The sequence below is a fragment of the Camelus dromedarius genome, chromosome 31 (genome assembly GCF_036321535.1).
Source record: "Camelus dromedarius isolate mCamDro1 chromosome 31, mCamDro1.pat, whole genome shotgun sequence".
In the NCBI taxonomy this organism is placed as follows: Eukaryota; Metazoa; Chordata; class Mammalia; order Artiodactyla; family Camelidae; genus Camelus; species Camelus dromedarius.
Window position 1 is genome coordinate 6,379,619 of NC_087466.1, and position 17,757 is coordinate 6,397,375.

The window sequence follows — 17,757 nt, forward strand, 5'->3', positions numbered from 1 at the left end:
TATGCAACAATCAGAGAACAACTAATACCAAACTATATACACGAAGTATAATTATAACATGGGTTTAGAGAAGAGAAGCTGTTGAGACAAGTTTTGTGGTGAATGATGGCTGTAATTGGGGTGACAAGACATGAGAAGGGAAGGATATATATTTGTTGGTATTTAACCTTTTTTCTCAATGAACGTGTTCCTTCACCTCCCCATTCTTCCTCCACAGGATAAGTAACATTTCCTAAAAGGGCAGCCTTGAAACTGATAGTTACAGCCAAGCCTGGGGTATATGAGAACAGTGGATGGTCTAGAATAGGAGATGCATACCAGGGATCGGAGCCAGATAGTACAGGTCAGGTATCAAGTTGTTTTTGAGGGCAAGAACCAGACTTTGGTTCAGATTTCTGGGTAGTCAGAAACCAGGAATAAAAAACTTGGATAAAGAGTGGGCACCAAGGAGTCAGGACTCAGTTTAGGTGATTGAGGACAAACACAGGATAACTGCATTGTTAAGAGGGAGCAACAGCAATAACAAGAAAGAAAAGAGACTGCTAATGTATACTTTCTGCAAAAAGCAGAAACTGGTCTTGGAGTATGGGTGGACCTGACCCGGAAGAGGGAGCAGGTGGTGCTTCGAGAGAAAGGTTGGAGGGCAAGGCAGTTTCTATCAGGTTCTGTTCACCCTCTTTAGGCTTTTGATTAGAAAAAAGATTAGGATCTTTGGAGTAAGAATATAAAAACTCCCAAACCAAACCACATACCACTCCCATCCCCTTAGTCAACACACACACACACACACCCACCCACCCACCCACCCACCCTGCCTACAGCTAGGAGATATTTGGACTTTGGATGTTGTGTTCAATAATCTTTTACTGGGATACATGATACATTAATGATCTGATAAAGCAAGACTACATTGTTGCTATCCTTGTAAATATTTCAATACTACCTTTCAGAAACTGACTTTTTTTAAAAAAAGATTAAGCCTCTTGTTTAGGAACATACCTTTTGATGTTTCTGTCTTTACCAAATCCTGGTTTGTATTAGAACTTCTATTTCTGGGAAGATTATTGAGAAAGTTATTGAAAAACAGGCTTAGACACATCTGGAATTTTTCAAATTGTCTCACCCATTTTAGAGTGGCTTTTTTAGATAGAATTTGAATGAAGTCCATAATACCTTCAAGTTAAAATCTACTTAAGTTTTGTATTTCTATTTGGATAAATTTGTTTCATTCATTCATTTATTTGTGTATTTCTGGAAATCCTCACACCCAGCTTCTTTATCCATTTAAATGCATTTTACTATTATTTCGAATTGTACTCTAAGCTTTTAGAGGTAAAACTTTTAAACAGATTTTTATATAAAATTAAGGCAAAAATATTTATAGGAAACATATTTTATACCTAGAAAGTCCATGTAAGTTTACTAAGATATAGAAAAAAGAGAGTTCAATAAAATAAGTAGTATTCCACTTAGTAGATATGAAAATTGTGACTATTACTTGTCATAAGAGCTGTCTATGCTTCAGGAAGCAGAGGTTTTTGTTCTTTTGTTTTTGGGGTTTTTTTTTTTTAGATTTCTTTTTAAGTTGGAACTGATTCTGACACATAGAATAGTCACTGTGTTTTAGGATTGGAATTTAAAAATTTTATCTTTGAAGTGGTGCTGAAGGTGGTACTGCTGAAGTTGGTGAGGATTATAAGAAACAACCTTTCCACCTCCTTTTCATGGGCAATTGAGAAACATTTGTGCACAGGTTTTTATTTTTTGCTTTTTTTAAAGAGTTTATAGTCATAGGTGCGCTATGTTAGGCTAGCATATGTTGTTATAAAGATAAAGATTATTTTCATCTTTTTTTGGCCTTATTAGCTTTGTTTGGTTTCATTGGCTCTAACATGTCTAAACATGACACCGTTTAGAGCTATGGGGTTCTTAGTAGAATGTTATATAACTTTCTTTCAAATGCACTATAGACAGTGATGATTACAGAAAATGGTTTTGTGGTACATACTTATAATAAATTAATATTATCAACACATGTCCATGAATAAAATAACCCATTCAACTAAGAATGTTGATCTGTTTTTTTCAACTTTTCATACTGACATTAGTTTGCTAATTTTTAATTTTTGTTGTCTGGTGGTAGAAGATGAGTAATAGCTCATGCTAAAGAGTTTAAAAATTTATGAGAGGAAAAGTTTTAAATAGAATTATATATTAACTTAATTCTTCTGTGAACTGGGGAAAGCTGACCACCTTTTTTTTTTTTTTAAAGTAACAGCTTTATTGTGATATTTTTCACATAACCATAAAATTCACCCTTTTAAAGTGTACAATTTGGTGGTTTTCCATTTAGTCACAAAATTGTGCAACCACTATGTAATTCCAGGTGATTTTCACCTCTCCCAAAAGAAACCCTGTACCCATTAGCGGCCACTCTTCATTTCCCCTGCTCCCTTGAACTTGGCAACCACTCACTAATCTACTTTTGTCTCTATGGATTTGCCTAGATATTTCACATAAATGGAATCATTCAATATGTGGTCAATTTCTTTTTTAGCAGTAGAACATCTGAACCCAAGTCTAGAAATACCAGCATTCTTACCAAAGCAAATTTGAACAAAAGTTCAGTATTATTGCTAGACTGGATTCCACATCCCAGAAAGTGGGATGATACATGAGAGTGTAGGTTTGATGATGGATTCATCATCCAACGAAGGGAACATTTCAAGATGTTCTTTTATTTAGAATTATTAGTGTTGCAAGAGGGAGGAATACCCAGCAGAAATGTGAACATGAAAACCCTTGAAGATACTAAATGAAAAAGGAAAATAATTTAAAATAGTATTTGTACATTTTGGTTACATCTTTAACTCTATTTGTAGTTACTTGCTATTCAATTTTTGCTGTTTACAGTATATAATTTTTGCCATTAACAGTATATAGCTAACCCCAGCTGGTAACATGGAATGTCATCTTTTGCACTGTGTCCTATATATAGGAGACTGCCAATAATTGTGTTAAGTGGTATAATTGATAAGAGTTTTTCTGTGGGGACTGGATCTTCTGAATTACCTTCCAGGCAAGTTAGTTATTATCTTATATGTTCATTCATAAAAAACAGAAAATTCTTTACGATCTTAAATGCTGTCGCTTAATTTGGTAATCAGAGTTTCCACTGTCTGATCCATTCATATACTCTTGAAATAGGAAGAAAAAGCCCTCATGTTTTTATATGGATGGCCAGATAGACAGCACTTTAAAAAATTAGCATATGAATGTTTTGACTATGTCACTTAAGACAGCCTGTCAGTTTGGCAGCTCTGAGCCTGTTACTTCTGTGTCTTCTCTTTTCTCATTTTCGTGTTTTGACAAATGAGATTGTACTTTTGACAAGTGATTTGTACTTTATCTAAGGTTTTCAAAGTGTTTTTAATTTATTTATTAAACTATGTAGAGATCATTTTATCTACCCATTTTTGGGTAATGTAAGATCCTCCCCTAATACAAGTGAAAATAGAAAGTGATAATAGTGGAGTTCTTGCAATAAAAAAACCACTATTGGACCATAATTATTTTTCAGAATAATTATTGCTAATTTTTCAGAAGCTTATATTTCTTTCAATTAAGTATCTTTGGATTTAGGCGAGTGGGTAGCACTGACTTAAGGGGAATAGCCCTTTCTGGTGTTACTTGGAAGAGTGCATCTTTCAAAAGTGAAGATATTTACAAGTGTCCTTTGATAAATGAACAAAAGCCATCCTGGAAATTTTATCACAAAAGGAAATTCTATGTATTCAATCTTATATAACTGATTAAATAACATTAAATTCACTCATTCATTGAACAGGTATTTAATGAGTACCTAATGTGTGCTGGGAACTGTTCTAAGTACTGGATTATAGTGGTGAACAATATAGATACCACTCCATAGATCTTACAATCTGTTGGATGACATAGTGATCAAATGAGTAAATAATGCAATTTCAAATGTAATACTTGGTTTGAAGAAAACAAAGCAAAGTAAGAGAATATATGGTGAATTTGGGGAGGGGATTTGATTTTGTTCAGGAGGACTTTCTGAGGACTTGCTATTTAAAAAGAGACTTGAATATTGAGAAAGAATACCAATTCTGGAGGAAGAGAATTCCAGGCAGACATAACTGCAACCACTTAGGTCATGAAGGAAGCATAAGAAGGCCGGTCTGGCCACATCACAGTTAATGAGAGATGAGGGTAAAAGGTGAGGCTAGATGATGTGGGGCCTTGTAGGACATGGTAAAGTCTTTGTATTTTATTCTTTGTGCAAAGGGAAGCCTGAAGTGGGTTTCAGACATGAATGATCTGATTCACAGTATCAAAAGATCATTCTAGCTACACAGAGAGCTAGATCACAGGAAGGAAAGTGGAAGCTATTGTAATAGTCCAGTTGATATTAATGCCAACTGTGGCTAAGGAAGAAGGGGTATAGGTGATGCCAAGTGGCAGAACATGAGTTAGAATTTGTAGATAGAGAGCTGAGTACTTACTAATGAATTCGATGTTGAGGGTGAGGAAAGGAGCAGAATCCAAGGTAACTGTTAAGTTTTTGGTCTGAGCTGCTGGGTGAATGGCGATGCCATTAACTGAGATAAAGTAAGATTGAAGAAGGACCAGATTTTTGCAGGGAAATTAAGAGTATGGTTTTGGCTATGTAAGTCTGAGATGTCTGTTAGCCATTTTAGTGAAGATGTTGAGTAGGCAGTTATCTATACAAGTCTGGAGCTCAATAGAGAGGCAGGAATTTGAGGTATAAATATGGGAGTCATCAATTAAGAGATGGCATTTAGAGGCTTGAGACTAGGTGAGATCTGAGAGAGTACTTCTAGGCAGAAAAGAGGGCAGAAGACTGTGCCTTGGAGCTCTCCATCATACATACATGTTTGTTCATGCAAGACAATCTTGTAGCCTAATATAACCAAATCAAACGTCTCTGTGTGAGTCAGCTGTGGTTCTTAGTTGCAAGTAACAGAAAACAACTTGCTTTAATCAAAAGGTACTTGGATTTCTGCAGAATAGTGCCACAGTAACTGTTGTATCCTGGCTGCCAGAGCTGGAACCACTGCTGCTGGAGCTGTATGTTGTATATCATTATGAGCCCTTTGGCTCTGATAACCGGGTGTTGCCATTGCTACTGCCAGAGTAAATTCTCTCTGTCACCATTCCTTGTGTCACTTGCTTCACATTCAGACTTCTGGCAAAGAACGGAACCTAGGTGTTATGTCTTCATCCTGGCTATCAGGTGGTAGGGGAAGTAATTATCTGACCTTTTTGGTTTCTGTCATGAGAAACCTAGATTTCACCAAGATTCAGATAATGGAGAATTTTCCTAAAGCAGAGGATGGGAGTTCAGGTACCAGGGAGTTCAACAACCACCATAAACAAGTGTCCATTTTGTGAATAATCCATTTGGTTGCTTACAAATTCATTACAGAGTTAAGCAGCAAATCATTAGAATGCCTTCAAATGGACCTCAAGAATAATGTTTTATCTCTACTGACTTTCTTTTCTCATAGCCTGTTTCCTGCCCTGGGGTTGAAAAGAAGTTATCTTCCCCATGTTTCTTTTAACCATAGCCAGAGAAATAAAGCCTCATTTGGTTAAAAACACAACTAAATAAGCCCCAGTTCAAGCATCTTTCTTAAGTAAAACTTGACATATTAAAACACACACACACACGCACGCACGCACGCACGCACGCACTACCCCTGCACATTCAGGCTCCCTTTAGGAAGGTTAATAAATCCAAAGCTGCATATTCTGTCCCAAATATTTGACTACTGAGTTTACGTCCAATAAATTCTATAAGTTTTAACTGAAGATGACATATGCTGAAAATTCTCCCCAACTGATAAATTATATAGCAGCAAAATTACACATGCTTTATGGCTATGGCTACCTGGTAGAGAGAAGTAATCAGATTGTAGCCCAGAATTTATATGAGAAATTTGCATCACAGTCATAGAAAGATAAGATAGAAGAATAATTGCTTACCAAAGAGATAAGAAAGCATTTCCAGGTTAGCACCCATGTCCTCTAATAAGCATCATTGGGAAATGATTGAATGCTAGACTTTTTCTTTGAGTGCTAGATTTTGTTGTTTTCCTCCAAAGAGTGTTGAACTTTGTTCTTGACAGATAGTTACTTGTAGATTAAAGTTGCTTTTTTCAAGGTTTGTTTTTAAGCTTTATTAGGGTGAGTTTTCAGTATACTTTACTCCAGGCTAGTTTACCTCTTCTGTTAAGACATGACTTTTCTGAGGTCTCTACTGAATATCCCAGGTATTCCTTCCACTCTGGCTGTTGGAACTTGAAAGACTGGCAGCCCTAGAGAACTCTGACAATTGTTGAGCTTACAGCTTTCCTTTGCCTAGCCTCTTGGAGTTTCACCCTACATTGGACAACTTAGTACTTGGCCAAGACTCAACAAGATCTGTGTGTTGATTTCTGGAGCACCTTGTGTATGTAGCACCCTCAGAGTTCATCTTCTCCATTTCTCTACCCTGAATGTTCTTGCTACTTTGGCTTCCTCATACTCTGATCTCTGTCTCCTTCTCATTGTGCTCTGCTTGGGACCCTCTTCATGCTTTGTGATCCAGAAGGCGCCTCTGGGCAAAAATCCAGGGTGATCATAGGGGTTACCTCATTTGTTTTGCTTCTCTCAAGGTTCATAGTACTGTGTGCATACTGTTGCCTGCAACAGTATGAAAACAGTATTTTTCCTGTATTTTATCCAGTTTTCTAGTTGTGTCAGATGAGTAAGCTTGGTCCCAGTTGCTATGTCATGAACAGAAGCATAAGTCCCATTAGAAAAATGGTTTGACCACTGAAATACGAGGGTTAGCTCTGGCAGTTTGTAGTCCTTAATATATAATCACTACAAAATCCATGGTTTGACAAAGAAAGAGAAAAAAAAATGTAGGTTTAGCTTAGTAAAACAACAACAATGATAATACTAAACACATAGTATTATTTACAGAGTATATTATGTATGTGTATAATTACAGATATAGTTTAATCTTCCAACAGCCATATTTAGGTAGTTGCTGTTATTATCTCCATTTTACAGAGTTAGAAACTGAGGTACAGAAAAATGAAGTAACCCAAGGTCACATAGCTAACATATGATGGATCTAAGGTTTGAACCAGGCAGTATTTGCCAAATAAAAATTGCTGCCTCAGCAAACTAGGTAGGTCTCCCACCCATTCCACTGGCCATTGAGTTATGTTGTATTTAGAAATATAGATTCGCTCAGACTTGGTTCTGTTTTCTCTTTCTCTCTATTTTTATCTTCTTGCTCCAAACTCCATCCTTGGGACAGTCTTTTTTTTTTTTTCCACCACCAAAAGCTTTGTGCATATCATCATTATGTGACTGACCTACACATCTCTTCATAGCTGTAGGTACAGATATATATCCTCAACTCTAGACCATACCTCCACCTGCCTACTGCATGTCCCTGGTGTATCTTTTACCACTCCCTCAGACTCTATAAGTTTCAAACTGAATTCAGTATCTACCTGTTTTTTTCTGTGATCCTTACCTTAGTGGGGTATCTCTTTCTCTAAAAGATGTTGAAAAATTTCTGGATCATCTTTAAAGTCTTCCTTCTCTGTCTCTTTCATGTAACAGGCCCTTAGGACCTTTTACTTGTAAACTTTCTCTCGAGAAGGTCCTTTTTCTGTTTCTACTGCCCTAATTCAAGGCCTCTTCATCCCTTATTGCCCTATTCTGACAGAAAATTATTTGACGTCCCTGTCTTGATTGTTCTCCTATTCTTTCCACCCTTCACAGGACTTCCAGAGTTAGCATAAAACTCAAATAGATTTTGCCAATACCTTGATTAAAATCCTGGGCTGCTCATCACTGTGTTCTAAGTCAGGAGTTAAGAACAACGTCTTGGAGTCTGACTGACTTGTATTTCCTTTCAACCACTTTCTAGCCGTGATTATTTGGGAATTTACTCAACTCTTTATCTTTAATTTCCTTGTCTGTAAAATGGGCATGATAATAGTTCCTCCTTGTAAAGGTGTTAGGATGAATCAGTGAATAAAAGAACTATATAAAAGAATTTAATGCTTGGCACATACTCAGTAAATGAGATTTATTATTATTAGTTTTAAGGTAATAGCATTCACAGCCCTCTACCTTTTAATTCCACTTCACCTTGCCTTGTGTTAAATGTCTCAGATCTATTAGATGACATGCTAATAATATGGCCCATGTTCATACCTTCATGTTTTGGCTCATGCTCTATTCTTTCAATCTGGAACACTCCTCCTTAAAACTTGTCTCTCCTTGTTGAAGGGATACTGTACCACCTGTCCTGTAAAATCTTCCTTAGTTACCACAGTCAGAATTAATTACTCTTTGAGGCTCCCATAGTCTTAGTGAGATACTATGCCATTAATTATTCCATTCTTCTGGTACTTAGCTTGGGCTAAGAGCATGGGCTTTTAAGAGTCAAATGAATGGCAAGATCAGTAAGGGTTAGCTGCTCGTGTTGTTATTTTTATTGGTTGTGTACCTGTCTTCTCCTTCAGCCTCCACCAGACTGCTCTGTCCTCAAAGACAAAAGCCCTCTGATTTATTTTTATCTCCCCTCACAGTACCTAGTACAGCCCCTTGTATATAAAGAGCATTCAGTCAATTTGTGTTGACTTTAAAGGATTGGGCTTCAGCCTCTCTGACATTGCCTGATGTAGTGGAAGGAAGTGATGTGGGTAAGGTTAGAGGTGATTCTCTCTGGATGTTGTGGAGCAGTTTCCCTCCCAAGGAATGAGCACATGGTCCTGCATCAGCTTGGCTGTGTGGCAGAATTTGTACTGTGACAGGTTATTTTAGTTTTCTTTTTTTTTTTTTTTTATCAAAGCAAGGCCCTTAATATTCTGAAAGCACGCAATTGTGTGAAATATTACTAACAAGGTCAAATTTTTTGGTCTCAGATACACTTCTGCCTTTGTCCCTTTGCTTTCCTAACATCTCTTTAGACACTTGAAAATAATTTAGAGGTCTTTAGGAAAATTAATATATTTTCCAAGTACTGTTTAACATCGAGTTTAATATTTTACTTCCAAAGCACAACAAATGTAAATAAGTATGAGACTAGCTTTTCCAGGCATTTACCCTGTGATCAATGTCAGATGTATCACTCTTTAGGAAATCTTGAAGAAATTCACAACAGAGGAAAAAGTATATTTTCTCCATTCATTTCCTCTTTTTTGCTTTTGTTCCGATTTGAATAGACACGTAGTTATTGAGGAAAATACCACTTTAATAGACTGTTTTATAGTATCTGCTTTTAAGGAAGTGATTTGCAAAGTGCTGTGTTAAAAAATAGAGTTGTAAAAATGCCTTTTAGTGACTGCAGATCTAAGAAATTATGTTCTTACCATTTGACTTTAGATCTTTGAAACAATAAGGTAAGTTACAACATTTTGAACTGTGTTAGCTTCGTAGTTCTATATAAGAAATTCCTAATGGACAAAGTACATTGGTATAATGGTAATGCTATAAATATTTCAGGTGTAATTACTGAGTCTCTTTGGATTAAGCAAAATAAAGAAGTAAAGACACAAAGGAAAAATAATATGATTTAAGATAGTATTCATAATTAAAGGCTTCTAGGTAATGGTCCTCTTTTGAGTGGTACCTATTAAATGAAAGCTGAAACACTCAGGAGTGTTCTTCCCCTGTTGAGGGGAAGAAATGCCATACAAATAAGTGACCCAAAGGAAATATACCTAAAAAATTAAAAAACAGTTATTTAAAACCTTTTTATCACTTTGAAGTTTTAGATTGTCTTTCTGTCAAAATATAAATATGTTTTCTCTCTTTCCTTTCATGGTACAGTCCACTTTTCTGACTCCTTCTCTTCCAATTTAAGTAACTTTGTCCTTTATTAATCCAATAACATCTGAGCATGGGAGAGTGCTCTTCAGTCACAGACCACGTGTGGTATGCATATGGATTCACAGATGCCTGCAGAAAACCACTCCATAGATTGGGAACCATGTAGGTCTCTTAATTTACATATGGGAAAGTGAAGCTTTGAGTGGTTTAAGTCAGCAGTCACAAATTATGACTTGCAGATGGAATTTGGACCTACAGGCATGTTTTGTTTGGCCTGTTAGGATGCTTTAAAAGTTTTGAGCAAACAGTTAAAAATCAGGAAATGTTTAGCTTCTCGTGAAAATTTAGACGCTCTGGCACCATTAGACTGATATTCCTGTGTGACATCAATTGATTAGCGTTATGTAGCAACTACCTCTTTTACATGATTTATCTATCTACAGATTTATAATCTTTAGAATTTCTTTTTATCTTATACCTGACTCTTTCATTTATTCATGTCACCTGCTTTACCCTTCTAACAATTTTTGTTATATAGCAAGTCAGAGGCAGAGTGAAAAATAGAAACTTTTATCTTGACCCCTAAGCAATTTTTGGTTCCGGCCCCCATCGCTCAGGCATTGGTTTATAAGCCCTGGTACTAGTCCTTCCATTGCCACTGACTTGCCATGTGGTATTGAACAAGTAACTTAATTCCTCTAAATTTATTTTGCTATCTGTCAAATGGTCATTATAAGCATTTTAATTATGCATGTAGTTAAAAAAATCTAAAGGCTCATAAACAAAACAGCCTCATAAAATCATAGTTAATATTTTGTTTTATTTGATTGCTTAAAAATGCTGTTTTAACTATGCCCCCTGACTACTGTTAGTACCTTTAATGCCCTGCATTCTACAGCAGGATAAAGTCCAAATTTCTTTGCCTCACAGTGTTCCCTACTGTTTAGTTTCAACATACCTTGCCAAACTATTTTTTACTTCATATGGAACGGAATGGAATTTCACCCATTCATCATGCAATCTCCACCCTCCACCTCCTGCCCCCCCACCCCCATTTATTCTTTTGTCCCATGAATATTAAACACATCCGCTGTGCCAAGCACTGTGCTGGGCACTGGGGATTACAAAGCTGAACAAGACAAAGTTTCTACCTCTAAGATTCTCATACTTAAGCCATATCTCTTAGGCAGGTCAATGTATTTTATACCTTGAATACATCTTACATGGGCTTGCCTCCTTGGCTCACATTATTCTCCTTTTTCTCTTTCTTTCATTGCTTTATTCAACAAATATTTATTGATTGCTTACTGTGTCCAGCATCGTTCTCTGGGTGTTGATATTACAGCAAAGTCCCTGTTCCCTTGGAATTTATATTCCTGTGGGATAAATAAGATATTAATTAAATAAAATATATGTCATAAGGGCTATGAAGTAAATGTGGCAGGGTGAGGAAGATAGAAGGTAACAGTGTGTGGGTCATGGTGCTATTACTTTAGAAGGGATGATGACAGACAGTCTTTCTAATATGTTATTTGAGCTGAAGGAACTAAGGGAGGGATCCAAGAGGGTTTCTGGAAGAAAAGTGATTCAGGCAGAGGGTGCAAGACGTATATGCTTGACATGTTCAAGGGACAGTGAGGTGGCCAGTATAGCAGGGGCTAAGTAAGGCAGTGGGAGGTGGGTAAGAGATGAGTTCTGAGAGGTAGAATGGGTCCAGATCCTGACAGGCATTACTGGCCATGGTAAGCACTGTGGCTTTTGGCTCTAGAAACAATGAGTTATATCTCTTCTGAATGTCTACTTCACATTCCTTCGTGACACCTTCCTTGGCTTGCCCTGTATACAATGATTTTTCCTTCTAACTCCTGGAACGCTATTGACCACGTAACTCATTTGTTTAACTGTCCAAGGCAGTGTCTTGCAATGTCTTACAGGTCTTCAGTTCTGTGCTTACTTCTTTGTAACTTCTTCTAGCATAGGGACTTAGTTTTATACCTTTCTGTCCTACATGATGCTTTGAACCTAGTTGGGACTTAATATATATCTGTTTTGTGAGGTTCTGACCACAGATATCAGCAGTAGGAATCTGAAAGCAATGTCTAAGAAAGAAGTGAAAAGAGTTGGTGATAGATTAGGCATGAGGAATGATATTAATTAAGGTTTTGGTTTGTGATCCTGGAAGAATAACAGTGCTATGGACAGATATGAGAAAGTTGGGAAGAGAAACTGATTTGGGGGTAGATTGATCAATTTGGTTTGGAATGTATTGAACTTTTCATGTTAGTAGGATATCCAAGTTAAGCTGTGCAGAATGATTTGGATATGTCAGAACATATATAGAGTATTGGTATTATGGTGACTGCTGCCTGTAATATGTAATTTCAAGAGCAAGGATAGCCTCTTATTCATATTTCTAGTGCCTGGAACAGGGGTTGGCAAATTATAGGTGATTAAGTCATAAGCACTTAATAGTTTTATTGGGAAGAGAGGTAAGGTTGGTGTGATGTATGATGCATGTAGTGGAAAGGGCATAGGCTCTGGAGTCAGGTCACCATGGTTCTGAATTCCAGCCCCGCCACCTTCTATGTGTTGTGGTCTTAGTTAAGCAAGTGACCCCTCTGAATCTCAGTGTCCTCATCTAAAAAATTGAACAATAAGACTTTGCTTCTATGAGATAATGAATGTAGGCATAGGTCCTGGCACAGAGCAGTGGCTCAAGAACTAGTATGTATTCTTTCAGCTACAATTGTTAATATTATTATGTTTTAAAAGATAATGATTTCATAATTAAATTTCAGACTCTTGTGGTTAGAAAAAAACCTCAAAAGTAATTTGTTTTAGTTAACTGTTTTGGGTATTTCAATGATAGATATTTATATCTGATATAGTTAGTGTCCAATCTGCATATCATCACCCACATCAGCCAGTCTCACCAATGCATTATAGAAGTCAGAGCTGTAAGTTAAACATCGGAACATTGGACTGATAGTACATCAGTTACTGTTATTATGTACATCAGGTAGTATTCTAGTAGCGTACACTGCTCATTACTTCCCAGCTATCAGAGTAGCCTCCTGGGGGTGGGGGTGGGGGTGGGCGGGGCAAGAATTGATAGACATGTTGGATGACAAGTAATAGAATTCACAGTATTTTGTGTTTTGGAGATGTGTCTCCTTAAATAGGGTGGAATCATTTTACATAAACTGAATGAAACTCAATCTCTATAGCAATAAATAAAATTAAATTAAATAAATAAAATAAAATAAAATTAATGCTAAATTTAGAGAAGCAGAGTGTATTCTTGATTGAAATTTTTATCTTGTCAGATAACTTAAATCTTTTTCCTTCAAATCACACTTTTAGATTTTATAGCCTTTTGGTCTAAGAAACCTCCTCTATTCCTTTTTTCTCTTGGTATAATGCACAAATCTACATCTTTTGAAATTGCTTCCTGATTCTATAGGTCTCTTTGACTGATTCCTTGGGAGCTATTGGATGGCTCTGAAACTGTATGCATTACTTTTTGCTTTGGAACAGATGTCGTGGCACTAAGACCCAGAAACCGTTTGCTCTGTGTGGCTGGAGCTGGGCAGGCTGCGCTCGCACTGAAGGGAAGGAAGTCATTAGTGCAGACTGAGCTGTGGAGTTGGGTTCTTGCAGGATTTCCTTCCAGCCTTTTCCCACTAAGGTTCTTGGGAATTAAAAAAAAAAAATCTAAACACACAAACCAAGTTTTCCTATTTACAGTGTTCAGGGAAGGTAGGCATTTTGGGAAGGGCTGATCCTTTCCCCAGGTTATCCAAGAAGGAAGAGAAAACAGCGTAAAGAAGCTCTGATTACAGATCTTTGGAATTTTCTTTGCTAAATTTTACAAACGAGAAATACACCCAGAATTTTGGGAATTGCTCCAGGCTGCGCGTGAGGGTTTGATCGCTTGTCTAATCTTTTTCTGAGAAGAGGAGAATTCGCCAAAAAGGGTTTGGATGGCAGGAGCCCGGCTGGGTTTCTGCAGCAGCCCGTGTTCTCCGTCTCTTCTCTGAGGGAGGGTCTCTGCCGCCGGCTTGGAGACCCCCTGCCGCAGGCTCCTTTTGCAGGCACTGGCCCGGGGGGGAAAATGCTCCGCCCTGGCAGGAGTACGCCGGTTGCTGCTGGGACTTCCTAGCCCGCTGGGAAGTGTTTTCGTGGTTTGGGGATACTTTCCATTGAACTGAAGGCGAAAAGACTGGACTCTGCAGGGCTTTCCCCTTTGCAGTGAATATGGGAAAGAATTAGGGGGTGGGAGGGAGGCAGCATGACTTGCAGTCGCCGCTGCCCTGCATCTGCCCCCAGCCCCCAGCCCGCATCTTGATGTTCCACGTATCGGCTGTACAAATATGATGAAATGGCAGCCCCGGAAGAAGGTAAGTGTCCCCTCGTGGGGACGGGGCCCTGATGCTCGACCCAGGGAGTGGTGACAGGGGGCGATTGCCCTCGGGTCCCTCCAACCCTTCCGTAGTTTGCTGGGCGGGCAGGTCCAAGCAGCTCTGTCTCTTTAGGGACTTAGGCCAGTCCCTTAAGAATGAGTTGCCAAGTCTGGTCTGCGTCCGCTGCCCCTTAAGTTTTTCCTTCTTGGTATGCTCGTACTGGGGTTGGGTGGGTGGGTGGGGGTGACAGCTTAGAAACATCCCTTTGCTTTAGAAGCCCTCTGGAGCGACCAACACGATTAGCTTTGCAGGAGCCAGTCAAGAGCTGCCAGGGTCTAAGGACTCGGTGGTGCCTCGTCTCCAGGGGGCCGTTTGGGGTTGTACCCCCGACACATTCCAGTGTCCCCGCAGGTGGGTGTTGTAGCACCTACTTCCCCAAGGGGTTAATAGGCTCTGGGCCTCTGGCAGCCGCTTCCCCAGGGCCCCGCTGGGGGGCGAGCATCCCCAGCACAATCGCCCCACAGTTGATTCCTAGGCAGCCGGGCCGCGCGGGGCCTCCTGCCGGAGAGCCTGGGGCCCGGCGGGGCCGAGCCTTCCGCCCGCGGGGCTCCCAGGCGGCCGCGTGGGCCCGCTCGAGTGCACACGCCGGCCATTGTCACGGGTGTGTGTCTGTGCGTGTCAGCGTGCACGGGCATGTGTGCATCGATCGTGGGGAAGAGGGGGAGGGGGCACTTTGCTTTTTGCGAGATTATTTCCTAATATGGCTCCTTTGTTGAGAACTCAAGAAAAAAAAAAATCCAGCGGTTCTATCAAAATAAATTGCTATTGGTTCTAGAAATAACGTTTCTAAATGTGGGACTGGTCGCTACCCCAGGACGTTCAGGGAGAAAGACAGCTTTCTTCAAGTTGTTGGCGGCTGTAGCTTTGGCTAGGGGTCCCTTTTGCTAACTTGTCTGACTAGTGCTGTTGGGTGAACCCAGTGGTTCACTGCATAGCAGGACTTTTGCCTCTCCTCCTCCTTCAAATACCTCATTTGGCCGTGGTTTTTATTGACATTCTTCTGACGGAAAACATAGCGAACTGAATGTACTGTGCCCCTCCCCAACGGTGACCTGCCTCTGTTAGCAGCTGCCTGGTGTTTTACTTGAACTAGCTAAACTGACTCTTTCTTTGTGGCGTGATGTGTGTGATACCATGTTTTACATCAGAGCTGAAATAGAAATCATGTGTGAAATGCACGAGAAGATATTGTGCATTTGTTTTATTGCTGGAAAATCTAACAAACCCTGCTTCAGCACAGCCTGGTGAATTGAAAGGTTTTCTTTGATATCTAATTTGCTATCTGAAATGAAGTCATTTCTACCTCATTCTGAAGTCAAAATCTCTCAGATATTAGTTCTCATCATAGAGCTTCTTTCAGTGAGATTGGTTTCACTTATTTTAGTTAAGAGATGGGTGTTATCTCCCCCTACCACCCATAAAAATCAGTTAGGCTGAGGAAAACCCATAGAAGAAACCATATAATTAAGCAATTTAAGCAGATACTGTGTATTCCTAAAGACCTCCCCCCAGTTTCTTCTGTATTTGTAAACTGCATATTTATGAGTACTTTTAAGATGTGTGCAAACTATGCATTCATAAATGTCTGTTTTTTCTGTTTTACCCAGTATGCAGTAACTCATGTGGTTATGTCTGTGGAAACCCCTCTGGGTACTGGTATTGCTTGAACCACGGAAGTATTATTCTTGGCAGTCAGGTGGATTTCTGGACTCTGGAAGATTCTGTTTCAAGTGTTAGGATTCACTCTGCTGTATTTACTCACTCTGTGATGCTTAAATTGCTATACCAGAAGGTTGTATTTATTCGCTGTATTCATAATCCCAAATCATCATGTTATAAATATCCAGATATAATTCTGCAGAGTTCATAGAAGATTAAAAAATAAGCTGAGCCATCAAATACTGTATGATTATTTGGTGGTGGCTTGAGAACAATTCTTGCTTCTTCTACACTGGAAATGGAAGCTTCCTTGGAAGAATAATTCAACTCTGGTAGAGCACCAATAAGTCTTTGCAAATATTAGGTTTATTATTATTTTTTACTCCTGCAAGTATAGTCCTATGATCAGATCATTGCTGTGGTTTCTGGCAGGGTCTGCTTATACATTTGTAGTGGTACAGTCATATGCCATGTGTTTTGCCAAACTATTTCATAAAAACCATTTACACTACAGATGAAAAGTGATACTGCACTGATGTGATTTTAACAAAGCTAGGAAGATCATCCATAGACTGCTGCCCCAAGCAGCGTTCGCTATAACTGGGCTTCATGACTAGGATTGTTGGTAACTTGCTATCATGGTGCCCTGTCAGCCACTACAGTGCTTGCTTTTGTAAACTCTGGGCTCACTGTAAGAGAATGACCATAGGTTCTAGGTTTCTTTGTTTCTAATTTAGTGTGCAGCTAGGGTACATGATTGAAGGGGAGCTCATTACTCTTCTTTGCCCTGCTTGTTTGCTAAATACGAAAATTCAAGATGTGGGCTCTGGAGTATTCAGTTAGGGTCTGCTACCTTTTCACAAAGAAACCACCAGAAGATGATTAATCATGTTCCACCCTCAGGACCAGTGAGGAGCTTAGTTAGTCATAACTTTCCTTTCTTACTTCTGGGTATTACCCTCAAGATGCTCTTCTCTCCCCTTCTTGAGGAAATGCAGTGATTTTATCTACCTCTGAATTCCTGGAGCTTTTAGAATCTATGCCCTTTTATGCTGATTGTCTTTTACTGATAGTAACCATTTTTTATCTTAGCCTCTCAATTACACTTCATGTTCCTTGAGTTCAGGAACCATATTTCACGTCTCTTGATTGATACCAAGGATGATATAGTTGTTCAATAAAAATTTATTTGATGTAAAAGTAAATAAGAACTATTTCCTTGTAAAACTTGTATTTCTAGGGTGGTATAAACTTCAAAATATTTCAGTTGAGTCATAGATATTAGACTATAGTGGATTATTAAAGAAAAGTAGAATATTTTGGCACTCCTTTAAAAATTAAAAAAAAATTTAATTCAATTTTTAAAGGTTACTTTCCATTTACAGGTGTTACAGAGTATTGACTGTATTCCCTGTGTTGCACAGTGTATTCTTGGGCCGATCTTACACCCAGTAGTTTGTTCCTTTCATTCTCCAACCCCTATACTGCCCCTACCTCCACCCTCCTCCACTGGTAACCACTAGTTTGTTCTCCATATCTGCGAATCTGCTTCTTTTTTGTTACATTCACTAATTTGTGTTATTTTTAAGATTCCGTATGTAAATGATATCACACAATATTTGTCTTTCTCTGACTTATTTTTATCACTTCTAATCTTTTATAGACAATGTCAGGGAGGGGGCAGCTATATTTTCCAGACAGTCCCCATGGCAGTCCTTGTTAAGATGCACTACCAAGCTCTATCGAC

At 38.7% G+C, this 17,757-nt stretch overlaps 1 protein-coding gene across 3 annotated transcripts in view; it reads left to right on the forward strand.

Annotated features, from left to right (window-relative positions):
- Positions 1-17,757, forward strand: part of TTC28 (tetratricopeptide repeat domain 28) — a 477,328-nt gene that overhangs the window by 111,721 nt on the left and 347,850 nt on the right. The window contains exon 1 of one of the 3 annotated variants that reach the window (XM_010992318.3): positions 13,293-14,288. The exons of the other annotated variants lie outside the window; for them this stretch is intronic. Within the exon in view, the coding sequence (XP_010990620.3) occupies positions 14,262-14,288 (27 nt within the window). The 5' untranslated portion in view covers positions 13,293-14,261. Of the gene's footprint in view, positions 1-13,292; positions 14,289-17,757 lie in introns of those variants that run through there. 3 annotated transcript variants of the gene reach the window in all.